This window comes from Chaetodon auriga, chromosome 7 (assembly GCF_051107435.1).
Source record: "Chaetodon auriga isolate fChaAug3 chromosome 7, fChaAug3.hap1, whole genome shotgun sequence".
NCBI lineage: Eukaryota > Metazoa > Chordata > Actinopteri > Chaetodontiformes > Chaetodontidae > Chaetodon > Chaetodon auriga.
In genome coordinates, this window is record NC_135080.1 from 16863023 (window position 1) to 16885246 (window position 22224).

At 41.8% G+C, this 22224-nt stretch overlaps 1 protein-coding gene across 1 annotated transcript in view; it reads right to left on the minus strand.

Moving 5' to 3' along the window:
* Positions 1-286: 286 nt before the first annotated feature.
* The window catches only part of zbbx (zinc finger, B-box domain containing), a 50562-nt gene continuing 28624 nt past the window's right edge, over positions 287-22224 (minus strand). The window contains exons 10-20 of the mRNA XM_076735267.1: positions 21605-21702; positions 17518-17639; positions 17263-17315; positions 16252-16460; positions 14380-15231; positions 11633-11862; positions 9395-9563; positions 6384-6557; positions 3988-4230; positions 3741-3819; positions 287-462 (exon numbers count right to left, since the gene is read on the minus strand). Of these exons, the coding sequence (XP_076591382.1) occupies positions 384-462; positions 3741-3819; positions 3988-4230; positions 6384-6557; positions 9395-9563; positions 11633-11862; positions 14380-15231; positions 16252-16460; positions 17263-17315; positions 17518-17639; positions 21605-21702 (2308 nt within the window). The 3' untranslated portion in view covers positions 287-383. The remainder of the gene's footprint in view (positions 463-3740; positions 3820-3987; positions 4231-6383; positions 6558-9394; positions 9564-11632; positions 11863-14379; positions 15232-16251; positions 16461-17262; positions 17316-17517; positions 17640-21604; positions 21703-22224) is intronic.

Below are 22224 nucleotides of genomic sequence, written 5' to 3' on the forward strand. Positions count from 1 at the left end.
TAGGTAAAATTGGCACCGCAGCCAACTGTCCCGTCAACGTCTGCCACTTAACGAACACACACAGGTACACAAGCAGACGCCTGCTGAGGATGAAACCAAACTTGCTGTTTATCTTCCCTCACCTCCCCTCCTGCCCTCGTTTTCCCATCTCTGTTTGTTTTATACTTTCAACAGGCATGTATGTCACAGCATACACAACAACATAAACATTGCACACAGAAAACATGGAGTCATACAAAAAGAAGAGACAAACCAGAACTTAAAAGATTTAATCAATATCCAGCATTTCGAGTGATTACATTTTCATTTTCATCCATTTGCACCAGCCTCTGTACCACATGAACACAATTTACATTATGTTTCAGTGCATGTGTGTGAGTATCTCAGGGTAGTAAGAGGACACTCTGCTGGTCTCTCTGTGCAGCCGCGTCCTCGTCCTTCTGTTCCTCGCTGACTCCGCCCCTGCAAGACCAAATCCACCAATGAAAGGTGAACATCCGACATATATAACACTCAAACACCAGCCGATGATTAAAGAACAGATGCGTTACACCTTTCGTAAGTAGTTTCAGATGCGAAGAAGGAGGATTTTGCTCCAAAAACATTTGCGATATGTTCAGTCAGGCACACCAGCTGAACGTTTTCGTGTGGTTCACAGCACTTGATCAAAGCTGAATGGAGAATCCGATTGGTTAAATTGTATTCCAAGTTGTACGAACGGACTTCGAGCCCTGAGTGTGAACACTAACAAGAGAGCAGAAGCTGACATACAGATTTCACGTTTTAAAATGAATTTAAAATAGAAGCACAGTTCAGCCGAGGTCTGATGCTAAATATCAGTATATACAGACCTGTATAGAAATTCCATTCAGACTATGAAACTATCACACAAGCAATCACAAGCACGCATTAAGGTGTAGATATACCTGAGTCTCTCAGCTAGAAATGGTGAATCTCAAATGTCTCACTTTTCATAACCAATTTCAAGCTTCATGTTCGGTTACTGTAAATACTGCACAGAACAAACTGTACAGTCAGAGAGAAAATTCAGAACACGTCCATTTTCCAAATATTAATGTGATACTGCTGTGCAAGTATGCACTGAGTGAAGGTTAGATCAAAGACAGCCAATAGACTGAGGCAACACTAAAGCACAGCCAGGCAGCTGGAAGCAGTTCAGTCGGAGCAAAGGTAGATGATGAATAGTTGTCTGGATATGAGGTAAGCATAGACGAGGTCATAGTTAGCACACACACATCGATGGATACACACATAATATACTGTAGACAGCATTCACTTGTGTTGTGTGGGTGTACTTTAGAGTGTACATGTCCTATTAGTGGAGCAGTCAGTGAAAGGGATGTATATTTTATAGGTTTTATACAAGACTAAATTATAAAGCCACTCAAGTTTTCCTGCTTACACTGTTACTCTATATGATGGGGGGCAGCAGGGACCACTCTACAGTAGAACTCCATTATCATGCATTTTCTCCACAATGCAACAGCAACCACCACTCATCACAGTCCAAAAGAGCAGCTTGTAAAATCTAAATTGCGCCACTCTGAGTAGCTGGTGGCTGAGAGGAGCATTAAACTGAAGGGTCCTGTGGGAATGGTATCTATACCTAAACTTACATTAAAAGTGCAACTTTGTGTTTGACTTTTGCAAGATTTTCATCCAGGATAGCAAAACATTTGCTCTATGGTACAGAATAGTGGAAGCATCTCAAAGACAAATCCGTATTTCCCTATTTCGATAAGTAAAATGTAAACCTCATGTTTTAAAAATTCTATGAATTGAAAATTGTCACATTGACCAAAAACTGCAATGAGAGGCGAATGATAGCAAGAGACAATACCTCTACAGCTGTGTCAAACTAGTCCGATTAAGTGCATCTGTGTGTGTGTGTGTATGTTTGAAGGATGTAAGGAGCTGTTTTAGGAGCCCTCTGTGTAGTATGTGTTAATCCGGTTATTACATGTCTCAATGTGATATTCACAGTGCTCTGCTCAGCACAAGGCCTCTAGCGCAGATTATGCCCACTACACACACACATACACACACGCGCGGACACACACACACACACACACAAAAGATCAACAACGCATAGACACACACAGCCGCGCACTCATTTTGGAATACAAGAAAAATACATTGACACTCTGGCTCTCTGTCTCACACACATGCACACATTAAGCAGCACATTAAGGCCTGATACCCTACATGCTGTCAAAGCTAAAGTCGTTCTGCTGGCTAACGATCCATTACACACTGCACATATCCAACAGAGAGAGGGATTGACGGAGCACAAAAAAGAGGGATTACCCCCCATCGTGACCACTGGAATGGTGGAGGAGTATAGGGAAGTGTAGGGGGAGAGAAAGCAATGGATTACATGCCGATCATGGCGAAAAGACACAGACAACAGTGTGAAAACAGGAAGTTACAGAGGCTAGATACAGATTGTCACAGGGAAAAAAAGCCTTTCAGGATGTCAAATTGTAATGGATACTTTAACAGCTGCTGAAGCTGCAGCTACTATTTTTGAATTCTAGAGGCTGTGCAAATGTCTGAAATGGGTGGAACTCAATGTGCTAACTTTTTCAGGTTTGGTAACAAATATACACGGGGCTCTGCTTTCGTGAAGCGTGGCCAAACACAGCTTTGGTAAATTTTGTGGCCAGGTTTGCCTGGCACACATGGTGTGCTTGCATACATGAAGGATTCAGAGAGAAAGCATCATCATATATTACAGGTGGGCTGTGACCATCACAGCCAGCCACATTCACTGCTTTCATCCCCTTTAAACACAGAGCACTTCACTGACAGTCTGGGAATCCTGTGGAGAGTTTTCTTCAGAGGGAACTTGCTGGAAATCTTGGATGGAAAATGTTCAAGATCAAATCATGTTTTTCATGCATCACAGAGCATTTGTGACATCACAATCATCCATACAATAACCATCTGCAGTTCAATACCACCATAGTGCCATAAATAAAAGCAGAATTTAAAATGCAGTCTATTTTCTTAATGTTGTATTTCTTTGTTTCAGTTAAATTTGACTGTTTTACATGAAAAACTAATTGCTGATAATCTGGGAACAAAATAGTTGCCTAATCTTCATATTGCAACATAGACATGATCCTCTGTAGGCGACACTTTGCGCAGACTGGTTAAAAAGAAGATGACGTGCACAGCTGTTCCTCCACTGTTTGGACAGAGACTGCAGTGAAAACTGTATGACAACTATAGTCTGATGTGCACATGAGCATGGAGGTTTCTGTGGTTATTCTACAACAATCTGGTGCTTGTTGCACAGAATTTAACCGGTAGATCTTCCGTGCATAATTGTGGCTTGACAGTGTGTAACATCACTCCAATTAGAGACTGCAGATGAAACAGACACCTGCTGCCTTCAGATGACTGTAAAGAGAGTCACCAGAGCAAAGGAAAGGCTTTCAGTGGAAGCTATTGTCGTGGATTACAGAGCTGGAACGAATTTTCTTTATTCTCGCTGGTGTTAATGAATGATCAAAATGTGTTTTTTCTGTGTGACCACATGTCAGCTGGTTGCAGCAGGCTTTCTGTGATTTTAGAGCTTTCTAAAGGTGTACCTTCACTAAATAAAGTCAACAAAATGTTGTCCATCTGCTCTGGATAGGCAGGTGGCAGACTTTGCAAGACACATTCATTCTTGGCACCAAGACTGCATTAGTTTGTGTGTGCATGTTACCCACCATGTGAAATGATGACTTTCATGCTGATCTTGACTTCCACCGCTTCCTGCTTCAAATATTGACGCCTGCTGCCCTGTTTCTGAGGTAGATATTAAGCAAGTTAAATGCTTGTGGCTTTATTTTAAAACCACCATCACCACTATTTATCCAACATCCCATAACACCCTTGTTTGGTTATTAGGTCGCCATACCATGATGCTGTGTTTGCATACATGACTCTGAATGTACTGTATGTACGTGTCTGTACCCTTGGTCATGAGTTTGAGCTCCTGCTCCAGTTCGTAGATTGTGTGTGCAGTTGTGTCAGTGTCCAGATCAGGGTCCTCACAGCCTGTCTGGTCCACACTACAGATATCCACGATCTCCTGGGCTGCCCGGGACAACGGACGAAACGCTGGACCCAATTCTGAGCCCAGCGTGGGACTGAACAAGCAGCAGGCAGCAGCCACCGGAAACTGAGTTGGTGTGGACATTTCAGAACGGTTGGACCCTGAATGAGAAAGAAAGAGAAATGTTTGGAGGTGGTAGGATAAATATACAGAAGGATCAATGGATGTGAGGACATACGGTAAAGGTATCTTACAAAAACAGCTAGAGAAAATGTGAATGCAAGAAAGAGATAAGAGGAGATGTAGAAAAAGACGAGAGGAAGGAGGAGGAAGGGAAGGGGTACGCGGCTCGGGATTCAGGGAGAGAGGGTGAGAGACGGAGAAACGATCACAACAGTCAGTGGAATGAGCGGTGTCTCATCCCACTCCACTCCGAGCCACATCAAATTGAATCAGATTGAACATCCATCCCCACCTGCTCACTGTAAATTACATCGAGGCCCCCATTGAGAAGCTATGATGGTGTGGGTGTGTGCGCGAGTGTGTGTGTGGCACACTGATTCCTCATGCTGCGTGCTGTCTAACCAGCTCCAGTGTTAAGTCTTTCATTCTTTCAGTCTTCCATTGTCTCCTTAACTCTCCCTACCTCCTCCCGGTGCCTGGCTCTGTCTTTCAACTGGCACAGAACCTCCACTTAGTGCTTCACAACCACCTGCACTGTCAAACTAAACAGCATGGGAGGAATGATGCATGCAGCACGGTGCTGCTGGCACATGTGCGCTCTCTAGATTTTGGTGACTGATAAAGCTCTGTGCTCGAGTTAGAATGTATTTAGTGTAAATTGAGAGTGAGATTAAAATCTGATCTCACTTAATGGCCTTCAGTGAGATTTCAATCTTTCTTATTTTGCATGCACTGTAAGCACTACACAGTATGTCAACAGTATAGAGTGTGTATGTGTGTGTGATATATGTGATGTACATATGTGTGTGTGTGTGTGTGTGTGTGTGTGTTAGATTTACATTGTACAATTTTCTTAGATGAGTTTCTGAAAAGGTTTTAACTATCCCTCTACAACTGACTGAAATTTCCATAAGTTTGGGCCTGTTTATTCTGATTGAGGTGTTTATATGGAGCATTTTATTCTGCTTGGTCTTTTAAACCAATTATAATCATCATAATGTGTCTTTTTCACATGGCTGATTAAAACGTCAGGTATAACTGGGGTCTATGCATATACATATAGCTAAAATGAAGCCTGCAAAAAACAGAAGGGTAAACCAAATGCCGTGAACTTGAAAGAGAGTTCCCCACTCAAAAAGATGCATGGGAGCACACATTCATTAATGGCACAAGGGAGCCAAAACACAGATGTTTCAGCAAGAAGCCTTCCTCCGAGTGCTGTCAGACAGCACATTGGAGCGTCACACTGAAAACACAGCACAATGAGGCACACAGAGTGAGGCAACTTGCCGAAACGCCTGTGGTTAGGTTCCCTTGTGGAATTAGAAATATTGAAAACATGCTGAGCACTCAAGAGTCCTTCTGATGCTATAATTAAACATACTGAAAAGGTTGTGAGCTCTTGAGTGGTCTTACAAGAGCGGATGCTTGAACTTTATTCCACCTTAACGCAAATGAGCACAAGGTGGGCGTCGGTGCCTCAAACTATTTGCTTTAGAGGTAAAATGAAGTGAGTAAAAGGAGGAATAAAACATAAAAATGATAAAAGAATCCCACAAATGTGTGAAACTTTTGCACAGCAGGAGAAAATAGGCAAGATTCATGAAGAAAACAGCAGACAGCAGGGCTCAATGGCTTGGCGGTGTAAAGAACGGACTGGAGGAAGAAAAGAATAAACACAGATGTTTACGGTGAAATGGGAGCATTAGATATATCACTGAGTAGAGCAGATTAACGTTTTGTCACTCAGGTGTCTGTGGTGTGTGTAAACGCAAATGTGTATGCGTGTGCGTGCGTGTATCTGGATAAACAGATTACCGCAGTGTTTCTGGGTTCTCAGAATGGGAAGTGATGAGCTGACACAATCCTGGACCGACTCCCAATCCTGCATGTGTATGTATAAAGTGTCCGTATGCGCGACGTGTGCGCCTGTTTGTGTTTTAGAGTGATACTGTATAATCTCTATAAGAACCCTGCATACTCAGTGCCAAGAAAGTGTGGCTATATGCAGAAATGAGCTGCATTAATTGTGTATGATACAGAGTTCTGGGTGTATGAGAGAAAAATAAGTAAGAGTTAGAGGTCAGCAAGCTTGATAGTGTTCACACGGACAAAATACACACAAGCGTACCAGATGTTCCTGCTTCGTTCGCTGATATTTCTCTTCTACTGGTGGGTCTGGTGGGTGTGGTTGAGTGAATCTGAATTCTGGTCGGCTGCATGCGGTTGTCCTTCATCATTCTGAAAACCAGGTGTTCCTCAGCGTAGGTACTGAGGCTGGCGCTTGGCCAAAAACCCTGTGACCCTTAAAGAGTGGGAGAAAAAGTAAGAGAGGGTACACATAATCTGAAACTCTCACAAAGAACAGCCATGCATAAATGCCTGGAACATAAAATGTGTTTCAAAAATACTGTTTTAAATCCCATAAACGTCTGTGTTTACCCTGTTTGAAAAAGCATCCCCTCACTCTATCCACTTTCACATGCTTTTATTGCCCAACAAAATGTGTAGAATATCTGGATACAAGACAAATGAAATCCCAAAGGCGCAGATCATGAAATGTCACGCTGCTATCAGTTGGACATATAGCTCGTAAATGGAAATAGCAATGCATTTGCTTTGCTATCTGACTCCAACAGTGCGATTTTGTATAGATCCAATGCATGGAATAACTTTTTGGCTATGACAGTGCATCAATACCACATAGTAAACAAAGCTGCTGCGTGAATTATAGAATATGGTTACTCATTTCCATGGCTGTTTATCAAATTAAAACGGAAAATTAGGTTATGATTACAAATGGCTAAAATCATTCAGTGACTTAACCCTTCCAGTGCGCATTGCGTTCAGTCAGTTTTTTTTTGGAGTCTACCACTAGGAGAGGCAAAAGTCAGAGATTTTCAAATCTTATGCAGAGAAGCTTTCAGAGAATCACAACACATCCATTACATTTGATACAATAATCCACGTGTCCATTCAGCAGCAGCATGTGTAGCGGACCAATATTGCTTAACAAGCCTGTTCAGCCAATCCTGACAGCTGCAATGCAATTACTGCAGTTTTCTTCTTTCTCTCCAATGGTTAGCCAATCAATTAATACGATTGACTGGATGGAGAATCTACTAACTAGTCGAAATCAGCTGCAAATGAAAAGAGGAAAGGAGCAGAGCAGTCGGACAGCCAGCTTTTAAAGTCAAAGAAAATGGAGAGAGTTGAAGCGCTTTTGAAAAAAAAAAAAGGGAGATACAAAAATGGCTAAAAATGCGTACAAAGATGCCAAGTCTGTCCCTCTTCATGCATTCGTCTGCTTGTCTGTCTACCTGTTTGTCATCTTACTACTCGTGTCAGCATACAGCTTCCTGTTTCTCTTCTCCCTCTCTGTCTCTTTCTGTGCAGATTTGGCCATTGACCTTCCTGTCTGTCCCTCTATCTGTCTGTCTGTCTCCTTCTCTCTGTTCGACTGGATGCACGAGACAGAATCTGCACACTAACAACCTCATTTTCTGACTGACCGGGTGACAGGGAGTAAGAGCAGAGAGGAGAGAGAGGTGGTAAAACCTGTTGGATCTCAGCCCGCCTGGAAAAAAAAAAAAAAGAAAAAAAAAGAGGAGACAGATGGAGGGATGGAGGGACATAAATGAGTGCGGAGTGTTGTCAAGGTGATATTCCTCCTCTCTAACCTTTCTCTCTCATTAACTTTGGAGCTTTAACGATGGTGGCAGAGACAGTGTGGAGTGGCTGAATGGTGCGAGGAGGGTAGTGGTGCCCTTGTGGGAGTCTCTCACTGTCAACCTCATTCATTTAACGCTAGCTTGACAATGAAACAGTGGAAAACTGGGCTTTGAGACTCGATGAAGGAAAACGTTGATGGGATCACTTAGCCCGTGGCAGCTTACTTAAGCAAACAAAGTATGAAGTAGAAATCCTTGCTCAATCAAAACAGTGGGTGCTGTTTGAAATACAGTAAATGTAATTCAGCAGCCTTGGACAAGAGCAGGTCTAATGAGCATCATGATAAATTATTGTGTTTGATTCGATCCCAACGTTATTACTTTAACTCTGAGGCAATTTGGAGGTGCAGGGCCAGACTTCCAACAGCCTTGGTGGACAGTTTGAGCACCTCGTAGACATGACCAGTTTACAAATCATAAGTGTAAGAAAGCAGAAAATCATTTTCAAAACTTTTCAAAAACATCTTGTTACAGCAGTATTTATGTGCTGTAAGTCAAGGTGAGAGAGGCAATGAAAGAAAAAAGGAGGAAGAAGAAAATCCCACACCATGATTAAATGTCTGTGCATTATCTCGCCGGCAAAGTGTAGTGATGGATAATAATGAAAGAACAACATTGATAATTGCTGTACAAAAACAAAAAAGTTGTGCTGGAATAGGCTTTTTTTTACATTGTAAGCTGCATTTTCTGGGCAGTAATGACTAATTAAACCATATGTTTTCAGCGGTGTTGTGTAAGAAAGATGCTACTGCACTGACGACATATATGTTTCAACATTCCTCTCAAAGGTAAAGTCAAAGTATACTTGGTGCACCATGTGAAGGACGAAAACATAATTATCTACACTGGAAACAAGAGGAAAGGCTATGTTGTCTGGGAGAGGAGTGGGGGGGCGGGGGGTCTCTGAAAGTCTGTGTGTGCGCCTGTGTTCAACTACAGTTTAGGAAAGTAAAAAAGAAGCACCCAGACTTAGACACAAGCAGGCAAAGACATGCATACATACACACACAAAATAAAAAGGCGTCTCAGAAAAGCTCCCCATGGACTCACCAGCAGTAAATTATCGGTGTTGTCCCCCATCTCTCGTTTTCCACCGAGCAGCCAGTGCTCCTCTGGGTTTAAAACTCATTTTCATCTCTCTTGTAAGCTCTACGTTTTTACATATTTGTTCTAAATCCTATTATGAGGCCTTTGTGATATGAATAACGCTTGCAAATTGGAAAGTATCTCCAGGCAAGAGCTGGACACAGAGGTAATCTTCACAATCTAATCTCTTGAAGCACAAAAACAGCAACGGCACTTTCTGGTAACTTATAGGAAAACATGAGCCAGTTTAAGGAAATAAAAAAACTCAATAAAAGAGGAGTCTAAAAATGCCTACACCTAAAAGTACTTCCCTTCTTCAAATTACCTGTTGGGTCTGAATCGTAGAGTGAAGTTTGGCTTGAGTGCAGTGAGTCACAGTATGTCTGTTCTGGTGTGTCTGACTGATCAGAATTCATGTCCAAAGCCAGAGGCGGAAACCCATCCAGATCACAGAACTGCTCTGGTTTAGACCCAGCACTCTGCTTGTGCATCACCTAAGGGGATATAGGAACAGACGGAGGGAAGCAGGAGGAGGGATGGAAGGAAGAAGAGGGTAAGTGGTAGAAAAGGGAGGGAGTGGAAGGAGCAAGTGGAAGAACAGATCACGTCAGAATGAGAGAGATGGAGAGATGATACACAAATGGAGATAAGGGAGGAAGGGAGAAATGGAAAGAAGATATAAATTAGGGAGGGAGTTGAGGAGGGGATACGAGGAAGGGGTGTATGGGGGGCAAAGAGAGGGATGTGGAAATAGAGTGAAGAGAGTACAGTATAATAAGGAATTAATAGTTTGGTCTCACAGCTTGAGTTTCATTTCCATCCTAACCAAATCAGTTCAAAGGACAAACTAAAACCCAATATCAATTTAACTTTTGGAAAGACAGGTAAGTGTGTTCAAATTTCTATTTTTCCATTTTCTGCTCTGCAAATGCATATTAATAAACCAGCCTCTTTCACTGGAGATTATTTCTCTCTCTCCCTGTTTCCTTTGTTTCCACTTGATGAATTGATTTTTAATTAACCCCTGGAGCTGGTGAGAGCATCTCACAGCAGTGTGGTAGGTTACCTGTTCTTCCCGCGCAAGTGTCCTCCTGTGAGACGGGGGTAAAATGAGGAAGCTCTGTTTAGTTAAGATTAGATCTGATGCATTAGCATGCTAGCCATAGCACTGCAAGACACTGCAGATGGGCCGGGAGAAAATAGGAAGGAAGGCATGTGGGAATAGTGGTGCTAAGCACGAAGAAGGAGCAAGGATGGAGAATGACAAAAGGAAGACAGGGCAGAAAGAAAGAAGAAAGGCGTAACAATTAAATGGCAAGAGAGCAAACACAGTGATACTGTGTTGGAAGAACAATTGAAGAAGTCTTTGTGCAGACCAATGGCTGCTCATATCAAAAAGAATGGTGCAGCTGCCTGAACTACAGGGTAAAGTTAAAACAAAAAGGAGGAAGGGCAGAAGAAAAGGAGTTGGAGAATAGACAAAGAGATGGACCAAAGCAAAGAGAGGGAGATAAAGTAAGAGAAATAAATGGAGGACAAGAGAGAAGAAGCGAGAGAGAGAGAGAGAGAGAGAGAGAGAGAGAGAGAGAGGGAGGGAGATGGAAAAAAATATTATCTAATCATTTTAGGAGCAGTTTGATTCAAGTCCAGAGGCCACAGATAACCACCATCTTCACAATCATGAACCTCATTTTGCTCCAGCTTTTTAATAAAGCACTACTCGCCCCGGCCCCCCACCCTTATTTTTTTTTCATGCCTCTGTCTCAGTATAAAGGATTCATACCATTAAATGGCTGATAGGTCATTTGGGACTATTCAAGCAGTGTCTTTTTAATCCACTCTCTTTCTCTTTTGTACCTCAATCGTGTGCACCTTTAACACCGCTGCCTTAGGTGTCTCTGAGCCACAGATGAGTAATGTAAAGTAATTAGTGCGATACAAATGGTATAATGGATCAGGTAAGCTACAATAAGAAACTAAATGCATGTCACTGAAGTCTTCATTCTATGGAATGATTATGTCCAGTTCACTGGTGTGCTTCTCTAACACCTGCCTGTTTACTCATTTTATGACCCAGTTTGAGGTTCTTCAAAGACAAACTTTAGGGTATTGGCATATAGCTGTTACAGGCTATCTGGTTAGCAATCAAATATTTTTCAACACGTATCAATTGAGTGATAAATGTCATCATCATGGTGTCATAATACTGGTCGCACAGAACAATGACTTGATGCTTTCTTCTATTTTAGTACTACTTTCTTCTGGCATTTTTGTTATGAAAGAGGATACCAGTGGTGACAGATTGACTAAATTAAGGATTAAATTTAGGAGGCTTGTGTTAGTTACACTTATTTACAATGAGATATATTTTGTATTGACACTGATTGTCAGCTTGGCAACCGCTTATAAAACGCACTCACGGGCTGAACCCAGTGAAGGAGTAGTATTCTCTTACAAACAAGAGATTTGAGCTCCCCAGAAAATCATTTTACCATATAGCTCTCTAGCCCAAGGTTCTTCCTCCAAGAAGCCAAAAGCATGTGGGAATATGGAAACATGTTACCGTGGATGGTTCTGACAGCTGTTCTTGCTCATCAGTCTGCAAATCTTTTTCTCTTTCTACGTCTGCAGGAACAAAGCAATCTTGTAGATGAGATATGGCAGGATTCCCTTGCTGTTCTTCTCCGGAGCTCCCTCTGGTTAAACGTCCGTGCATCTGTGCTTCTTCGTCTGAAGAGTCGTCCTCACGTGGAAGAAGACCCAAGCTATCACTGGACATTTCATCTCCACTGTCTTGGTGAAAAATACAAACACGCATGTTTAGAGGATTAAAGTTTTACTTTGAGTAATGATTCAAGATGTTTGTTTGAATATATTGGACTATAATCCATTATAGTTTTGGTTCAAACAATGTGACTTTCAAGGTGAATAGTCAGAGCACATTGATCCATTGATTTATCACGCTTTGAATCACTGAAGGTATACTTTCATCTTTTACATCCAATGAAAATTCTGAAATGTGATGTAAGCGTCCTTGACACCGCCACACATGCATCAAGCTCTAATAAGCTGATAAAGGAGGCATTCGGTGTCAGACTGGTCAAAGAGCTGAAGGAAGTGAAGGTTGAGAAAGATGCAAAGGATGAAGGAAAACATAGAGATGATGGATGAATAGAGGAAAGGAGGCAGAAGTGTGAAGTCAGGATGTGGGACCAAGTGAAGTAAAAGCAATTCTAAAGGGACAGCAAACCCTACCCTGTACACACACATCCACACATTGCAAATGTGCGCCCACGCAGACACACACACACGCAAAACACACAGCGTACGCCCGAGAGTCAGCAAAAAACACTTCAAATAAATTGCTGTAACATGTGTACCTAAAGTACTCTTCTGTGAATTCATGTATGTGTGTGTGTTCACCTGCATGTATGAGAAAAAAGTGTGTATTTGCATCAATAAATCCTAATGCGTGCATGCCTGTGTGAGCGTGGGTATGTACTGTATACTAAGGGAATTCAGGGCCATTCTTTATAGTGTAATTACCTTCCTGTCTGTTGTAGCATTATGTCAGGTATTTACTTAAAACCCTAATCGATATTTAAAAAAAATAAAGAACACTTTTTATGGTTGGATCTAAATTGGCTTTGACAGCTCAGTGGAATAAAGGAAGCCATTACTGCTGAGAGCCACGAGCGTTTTATTCATATAAACTGCCTGGCCATTGAGAATTGTGTTCAGGCAAAATGTAGCCTGGCAGTAAAGTGTTCTATCAGGAATCACTTCACTGCAAAGAACTGTGCTTCCCCATCCATAAATATGAACTATTTTTTTCCTTTTTCGCAACACAAATTCTGGTGCCCAGAAATGATTGCTTGATCTCTGTAAAATTCACCTAACAATACTGTCGTGATATGCAAAATGCATCAAGTCTGTGTATGAGATTCTACCATAAACGGACTGTGCGATGGAGTCATACTGTATGTAAAAATAGCAGTACGGTGGAAAGTAAGGACGTTTAGGTGGCCACTTGAAATTTCATGCATGGTAAGTGCCTGACAGATAAAAAAAAATAAACATGGGTACATAAAAACAAGCAAGAGGATGAGTTACAATAAAGCTGAGTCATTGTTAAACTTTCAAGTAGTGTGGGTTGCTGTTGAATTAGATGCTTGTAAGACGTGACAAAAGTGGTGAAGGTCAAAATTCTTGCAGCACTTGTAGTACTACAGAGGAGCAACTTCATTGTGAAATCCAGCACATTTCAGTCTTTCATCATGACTTTGGGTCTAAGCTGTGTTCATCCTTATTACACCAGTGGCCTTCATCAGGGTGCTCAATTTAATTTAGGCATTTCATCTAGATTTTGTTTTTATAAGAATTTAAGTGATGAGGCCCAGCCAAACAGGGTGCCTCCATAATAAAATTGTGCTCAATAATACAAGACGCTTGAGTTTTCACATCCAAGGTTGCCTCCTTTTTCCTTGCTAGTTGGTGAAATTATACCACAAGCCCACTTCAATTTCAAGATCTATGCCATGAGAAATGTTTCGAAAATGCTTAGTAGAGGTGGAAATGTTCTTTCCAAATCACATGATCTCAATTAGGGCTGTTAATTATATGAGGTGTTAATTGGCAAACGCTTCTTGAATAATGAGGAATCTTTCATGGAGAAATGAATCTCAAGAGGGACCAACTGAGAAAAAGAACTGTATCACTGGCATACATATGAATGTAGGAGGACTGATTTCTGATTGCATGTTTTGTTATTTATGGAAATAGCGAGGAGCTTTGTTTGTACTCTTGGTGACAGGGAGTAGGCGTGGCACCTGATGTTCCAGTTGTAGTCACTACCGCAAATTAGATACATAATGGTGGTGCATCACACAGTTAAGAAACATCAGTGTGCTGATACAACCATAACAAGAACAAAAATCAGACTGCATGCAAGACAGAACAAGTTTAGGGACAAAGCTGGAGACAAGCTGAAACCTTAAGACTGCACAAGCCACACATAAAGATTGTTACCACCAACTTGCTCAGATTTTTTGATGTCTTTGACAGTCAGGAAACAGCATGAGCCTCACGACTGAACAGAAACACTAGACAACCCACTGAATGATGGGTATGTAACAAGAATTTCTGATACACATGAAAATAGTTTCAATCCAGCCCATCTCATACTGTATAAATAGTAAACTAACTAACCATTAGCAACCATTTCACTTTCAAAAATGTAAACTTCAAGTGGCGAATCGGTGCTCACCCACACACACGTACAAAGAGAGCTCATCATTATAATTTGCTTACCAACTGATAGCTCCTCTTCCTCCTCCATTTTCACAGCTAGAGGACAAGTTTGGATGATATTTAAAAGGTGTGATGGAAGTGATGGAGTACACTGTGCATTTGATCTATGGTCAACAGAGTTCAGGGTAGAGGACATAAAAACTGGAGCATGCTCATGTGTTGGAGTTGACCTTTGTCTAGAATGTGCATCTGGTGGGGACTCATTAAACAGAGATAAAGCCGATAGGGCTTTGACAGGTGGACTTGGTTCCAGAGATTCTGGTGGTGGATTTGGACTCGGTGACACAGGTGACAGCGGCAGCTGCAGTTGAGTATCTGATATGAGAGTCTCTGGGTCACAGAGAGACTGTTGGGATTGCCTTGAAAACTCCTGATTGCTTGGGGTGGAATGGGAAAGCTTCAGTGATGAGATTGGTTCAGGGAATAACGGGGAAGATTGCCGTTGTTCTGGTAACAGAGATGAGTCTTTTTGTAATGGGGTTGATTGGTAAACTTTGGGCAATAAGGTTGACTCAAAGGAGCTTGTTGGTGACATGGTGAACGTAGACCTCAGGGAGATGGATGGAGAAGGGGAGGGATGCTCTTCTGGGATTGGTGGTCTGGCATGAGCCAAGGGAGAGACATCACGTGCAAACGAGACAGCACTGTCTGAGGATTTAGAGATCTCAGTTTGGGAATGTGATAACGATGGCGAGGACAAAAGTTGTGGTGATCCACAGACAGGTTTTGATTTATTGACCATGGGGGAGCAATTGGGCTTCTGTGACGTCCACGTTGGAGTCTTGATTGATGTCTTTGAAGTCCTTGGAGTGTCAGTGGGGCATGCTGATGGTTTGCTTTCAGAGGACATTGCTGTGCAGACACGGAAAACAATAAGGATATTAGTTGTTTTTGCAGGCTTGTGCTCGCACACATTTTTATTAAAAAACACACACACAAACACACACACACACACACACACACACAGAGTGTCCTTGACTAGGGCTATGCAGCAAGTGCTCAATCCTGATTTACCTCTGAGATCAAATATATTTGAGCGTGGCCCATATTCAATACAGGTGATCAAATCAACATTCACACCTGACCTGTATGTGTAGAAGAGATCAATGTTCTACCTCCAGGGATATTCGTGACAAAACTGAGGCCACTTTGACTGAAGTCATGGTGTCATCACACTGGGCCTGGAAGCTTATTTCATCCACTACAGTTACATGGTACACAGCCAAAGCCAGTTCGTGCACTTCATTTTTAGGCTCAGAAGTTTATAAATGTTGCCATCCACATACCTCTTCCAGTCATCTATCTGTCATGGTTTTGGGTGTTATTTCCTGTTTCCCTCATGTGTCATCTTTTGCTTTTCTTCCTGTGTTTTCCTTCCCTTGTGATTGTTGATTTGTTTCACCTGTCCTCATTAATCTCCCAACCCTAGTGCATTTAAGTCTTTTCCCTCAGTCTGTGCCAGTTCATCCTTGTACCCAGTATGTCAAGAGTTCCAGTCTATTTTCCAGTGCTTTTGGACGTTGGTTTTGTTTTTCCTGTTTTGGACTTTTTTGACCTTCGCCTGCATCCTGTAAGCCTTTTGTTTATTGCTTTTTTTTGTAATAAATCATTTGAACTGCACCAGCTGTGACTTTGTAGTCTGCATTTTGCCCTTTCATTCCTTGTTTCCCCTATGTACAAGTGTGACACTATATTTTTATGTGCTTTTAAACATGCACCGATTACACCATGTTCAGTTTTCCCATAAGATTTCCTGTCACACCACTTAACCAATACATCATTGTCATCAAAAAAAGGGAGGTATTTCCTCAGTACTATAACTACACAGAAAATGCCCGTTTTACTCCTTATTATTAAAAACACACAGCTTACGTTTCATCAAGGGTTCTGCTTGTGAAGGCTGAGGTTTTGACAGATGTAGCTTGTGAGCTGCTTTGGGCTGTGCTGGTGCTGTAGACTGTCTGGACGGTTGTGTTGGACTGGGAGACAAGTAGCTGACTCTTGAGGACCTGCCGCTGGTTAGGGCTGTTTGGGGAGCCGGTGTTCTTCCCTTACTGAGGACCTGCTGGACAGAAGGCAGCCTGCATAGGGAATAGGAGACTTTATTAGAGTCCATGTCCACGACTAATGGCTATCCACAACTTTCCTAGCACCTGACATTGTTATACTTTACTAATATAATATACTTTACTTACTATATACTAAAATATTAGTGAACAATTCAACAGATTTTACATTAATCATAGGATTCCTTATTAAATACTGACTGGATGTTAATGCATGTTTGTAATGTGATGTTTACTCCTCCATTATTGACAAGAACCTCCATGACATTCTTCTCTTTATGGTGTCAAGATGCTCACACCTGCATGTATCATAATATGAGGTGACTGGATGTGATAACAACTATCCTTTCCTTGGTCTCAAGGGGAACAAAACTGAATTCAATCAAGTGGACACCCGCTGTTCACCTGATTGTTTACCAGCTGCTTGGGAATGTTCATAAATTACTCTTCTCCTCACTTACAAATTTTTGCTTGTCACCTCATGAGTCTTATCTACTACACTTCAACACAGGTGTTGAACATTTATTCCAGCCACACATTTCCCTCCCAAAAGACATCTACTGTAAAAATAAGTGTCTTTGATGTTAATTTCTTGACTAAATGCTGAAAATCTGAACAACATTTGGTCGATACTGTCAGCCTTGTTTAGTAATTCAACAGAGTTCAGAATTTTCTGTAGAATTTCCTTGTAGATGAAAAGCCTGGTTCTCTTACAGTCTGAACAGATGTAACTGGTTAAACTCTTCACACAGGCCAGTGTGAATGTGGTAGGCACCTGTGAAATTACAGTACATATGTATTTTTAATTGAGGCTCACTCTCTGTTGCTTGTCCTCTGCTCAGCAACATCTCCATCTGTATCTCTTTCTCTCTGCAGAAAACAAGAGAACAATGTCATTACACGTGGATGAGAGAGAGCGAGGAAATGAAAGAATATGCTAATGAATGTGAAGCCTTGTGTGCAGGCGTAAGTGTATGTCTGTCTCCTACCCCATTTGCTTTGTATAGACACACCGTGTGTGTTCATGGAGGTGAAACACTTGGTTAAAATAAAACGCTTCAGTCATTCTCACCTCATCCAGGACTTCTATGATGAGGCACGATTCAGGTGTAGTAATCTGAGGCTCAGTCATACCCCTGCTGACAGGGACAGCAAACAATGATGCAAAGTAGTGACGAAAATCCTCTTCCTCAGCTATAAACACACATACACACACACACACACACACACACACACACACACATAAATAAAGCATTAATAAGTGCTTCATGATGACTAGTAAAGAGCCAATATTCTACTAACATGCATGCTAATAAGCTGTTAGTTACTGGTGGATATGTGTACAATAATAGTGTGACCTTTTGTGGCTGCTGCCATTTTTTCCCCAGAACATTTTTTTATGTAATTTTATATTTTTTGTCTTCTTATCTCAAATTTTTTTTTGTTTTGTTTGCCTTTGGCTACAGTGAGAAAAACACACTGAGGCACAGCAATGAAACAGTTTTAAAGCCCAGATTAATTTGTTTTTTAATTATAAAATTATAGCTCATTCAAGAAATCATTCAGTGTTCAGTGTGACAACACCGAAGGTGAAGTGCAAATTTAAAATTTGATGAAAGACAAACGCGAAAATCAAATCAAACTTGTTTTATTAAATACGTTATTTAATAAACATTTACCCACTGAATCATACTTTCATCAAATCTGGTTTGGTTTTATTATTAATTTTTGGTGTAATACTTCACTTCTAATTGAAAAATGGGCGGCAAATTAGAGCTGATTAATGTGATGGCATAAACAAGACGAACTATTAAAAGAAAGATGTGCGTGTGTGTGAGTGTGTCTGCCTCTGAGCATATTTTCAAGTGCTTGTTTCCAGTACCACTCATCACTTTCCTACCTGTGAGCGATGCCAGTGTACATGCCTGGATATTTCATATCAACAGGGAAATTTTCTTCAAGCAAGCAAATATCTTTAAGTCATATTGTGATTTAGGCAGCAATACATATGTGGGACGACATCCTCTTACCTTGATAGGCACATTACACATTTTGATTGCTGAAAATACTATTTTTTATGATACTTCACAATGTATAGTTATTTCTTCTGTAAATAAAGATAACATATTGTTCAGTCTTTCTCTTTTTTCAACCTCTGGCTTCCTTGTGTTGTTTTACCTCTGCAAGTTACCGGTCTGTGCCACCTCCCTATCACTGTCTCTATCTCCCTCTCTCTCTCATACTAACAATCTTTCTATCACAGCGCCACATGGGTGTGACAGCTCAGGAAAATGAGAATTTAAAACAAGGGAGAGTTCCCCACATGATGCCGGAAAACAGCTTTTATTATTCATGAACACACACATATCCCACCCTTTCATATTCAAAGACAGGAGAGGAGGAGGAACTCTGCAACCTGTTGTAATTGGCATGCGTTAGAAAAGTTTGAAGCAGGTGGAAGGAATAGTTTATCAGCTGCTGAACAGCTCTACATTTCCCAAAGACACTGCTGTCTTCCTCACATCTGCATATCACTGCAACAATGGAATATCAATTATTAAACTGTGAGCAGAGAGAAATGAAATTCATGACATGAATTACTGTTTTTAGTAGACAAGGATGGGTATATCAAAGAGTGGAAGTAAAATTACCACTTTAGCAAGAAAACTACAGAGATGAGAAGCAACAATGACTTCTGTGACTCTTTAACTTGTTTCATGCATATGCTAGGAGTTGTGAGTAAATTTTCCTAAATGTACTTTTTTTCAAGATATGAGCAGATCTGCCTGTTTGCCTTTACAGGAAACACAGAAGAGTCAAAATAAAATAGAACGAGCAACTGAGCAACACAATTTTGTTGAAGCATTTCTCATTTTGCATTTTTTATATTATGACTGCATGGACTTGAATCATATATGCTATGCTATGGGACTTTACATGTTTACATGGAAGGTTCTACTACTTCTATTTGCTTGACACAGCTTTTGATAGACCCTCCCTCTACACCAGGCATGTCAAACCTATTCCACAAAGGGCCGTGTGGCTGCAGGTTTTTCCTCCAACCAGTCAAGAGCACGCAGTCTGACCAATCAGCTGTCTGAAGACTGAGATCAGCTAATGAAATGAGTCAAGACTGGTGTGCTGCTGCTTGGTTGGAAAGAAAACCTTCAGCCACTTGGCCCTTTGTGGAATAGGTTTGACATATGTGCTCTACACCCTTGAAAAAGGGTGACAAAAGTGTACCATATTCTTATAACAAATTGTCAACTTTCTGGGTTAATGCTGGGCAACTAAAAAAACTGGGCCATGGGATAGAGTTGAGAAACCCTCCGTTAGGGAGCTTTCTCAAGGGCAGAGAATTTTCCACTAAATATAACTACAATAATGACTTACAACAAATGGTCTAATTCTCTGACTGATCTCTCAGCCTTCAGCCTCATGAAGGACAAGATCTGACCAAAACAGTCTGGTCCCTAAATAGCTTCCCACCATTCTAAAGCATCCAGAGGTTATCCTTGAATCCCATGTCAGCAAACAAGAAATCAACTTTAAGTCCAGTGTTGTATAATCAAATCTTTCTTCAAAACAAATCTATAGTTGTTTTGTTTGGATAACAAACTTCCTGACAGACAGGAAGCAGCAGGTGAGGCTGGGAAAAATTACATCCAGCACCCAGACCATCAGGAGGGGACCACCCTCGACACCAACGACTCCACCTCAGGAGACCTGACAGCTGCTGATCCAGTTCTACGCAGGAATAATCCACTGTGATCTATGCACATCCATCATCGTCTGGTTGTGGTCTGCCACCAAACAGGACAAGAACAGACTGCAACGGACTACAAGGACTGCTGAAAGAATCACTGGTGCCAACCCACCTTCCATTCAGGACTAAGATACCTCCAGACTGAGGAAAAGGGCAGGAAGCATCACTGCAGACCCCTCATATCCTGGACGCAACCTGTTCCAACTTCTTTCCTCTGGTAGGCGCTCCAGATTGAAGACTCAACCAGGATGTGGAAGAGAGTCATTTGTATGTTTGGAATGTGATTTCTAAGAGTGCAACCCGCGATTGAATGGCAGGCGCTGTTAAAGATGCTGGGGCAGGGAGCACAAGAACTTAGAAAAGTACAAAGCTGCCTATCTATAAAAGTTGTAATACTTAGGAGACATGAGCTGTTTAAAGCTGTATAGTGTTACTTTTCAGACTGTTGTTAAAGCATCTCTGATTTATTAGATCAGGCACAGTGGAGAACTGTGAGATATTGTTCATTTATAATATACACCTTAGTCCATTCAGGACACTGCTGTTATGAGGAAATATTCGCCAAAACTCCAAATTACTGTGAAAAATTTGTGTGGTTGCCTTGTCACATATTAAACACGTCTTTGAGGAGCGCAGGGAACCATTTTGACCTCGAAGATTTTCAAAGAAACAACTATTTGAGATAGACAGCTATGGGGAAGGGGGCAAGCAAGGACTTGCAGATCCTAACAAGGTCGAGATTGGAGTGAATCTTGATTGATGTGATGAGAGGCAGTTGACAGCCCCAGGGTCCAGAGGTTTGGAAGGGGAGAGATAACCGTGGTCTACCCGTCTCCTGACAGCCTCGGCTGGGGGCCAGACAGCCAGGACACTCCCCTGACTGATGAGCTCCAGGCCCTGAGCTTCAGACTTACAGGCCAACCCCCACCCCGTCTCCCCCTGCCCCATTCCTTACCCAGGCAGAGTGCAACCTGTCAGGCATGAGCCGCCTCTAACGGCCCTCTGCCCACACAATCACAGGCAGTGATTACCCGTCACACCGCCACGGATGGATGGGCAGGCACTGATACGTCTGACCCGCTGAGAGGGAGAGGTTTTTTACTTTTGCTACCATGGGTTTGTATATGTGTGTCTGATGTGTGTGTGTGTGTGGGTGGGTGTGTGTTTGTGCGCACGCGTGCGTGCAGGTCATCTGTCAAACTACGCTGTCCTTAGCTGTTTCTTTGTTTGGTCTGAGAGCCTGTTTTAGTATGTACTGTATATCAGAAAGGTGGTGTGTACAGCAAGATCACACACCTGTCAAAGCTGTATGTCAGTATCTTATTAGTGTCAAAAGGGTCTCATGGACATATACACATGTGTGTGTATATGTGTGTGTGCTCATGTGTATTACCTGTTAGGCTGCTTGTAGTCTCCTCCTCAGTGCTTGTGTTAGATAGTGGGTTTAAACCTGTACCGAAGGCCAACAATGGATATGTTTCGATTGGTGTTCTGGAAAGAAAAAAATCATATATAAATAAACAGATAAACCCTAAGTGAATAAAACCATAAACCTATAGACTAAACCAGGCCACAGACGAAAGATAATAAGGACTGAGTGACGGTTCTTATTTTTTCGACTGCATGGCAGCTGTAGCTCAGGAGGCAGAGCGGTCGTCCACCAATCAGAAGGTTGGTGGCCCCTGCAGTGTACATGTCGAGGTATCCCTGTTTAAGATACAGAACCCAAATTACTCCCAATAGCTGTGCCACAGTTCGTGAGTATGCGCATGAACGGTTATCGCTGCTGATGAATAGGTGGCACCCTGCATGATAGCCTTTGTCACCAGTGTATGAATGTGTGTTTGAATGGGTGATTGCTGGCTTGTGTTTGAAAGCACTTTGAGCGGTTGGTAAGACTAGAAAACACTATATAACTGCAGACCATTTACCATTTTCCTCTGTTCAGTCCCATGCTCCCTTTCTTTTATTATCTTATACTGAGACCTGGCTGGCTGAATGGACAAATGGACA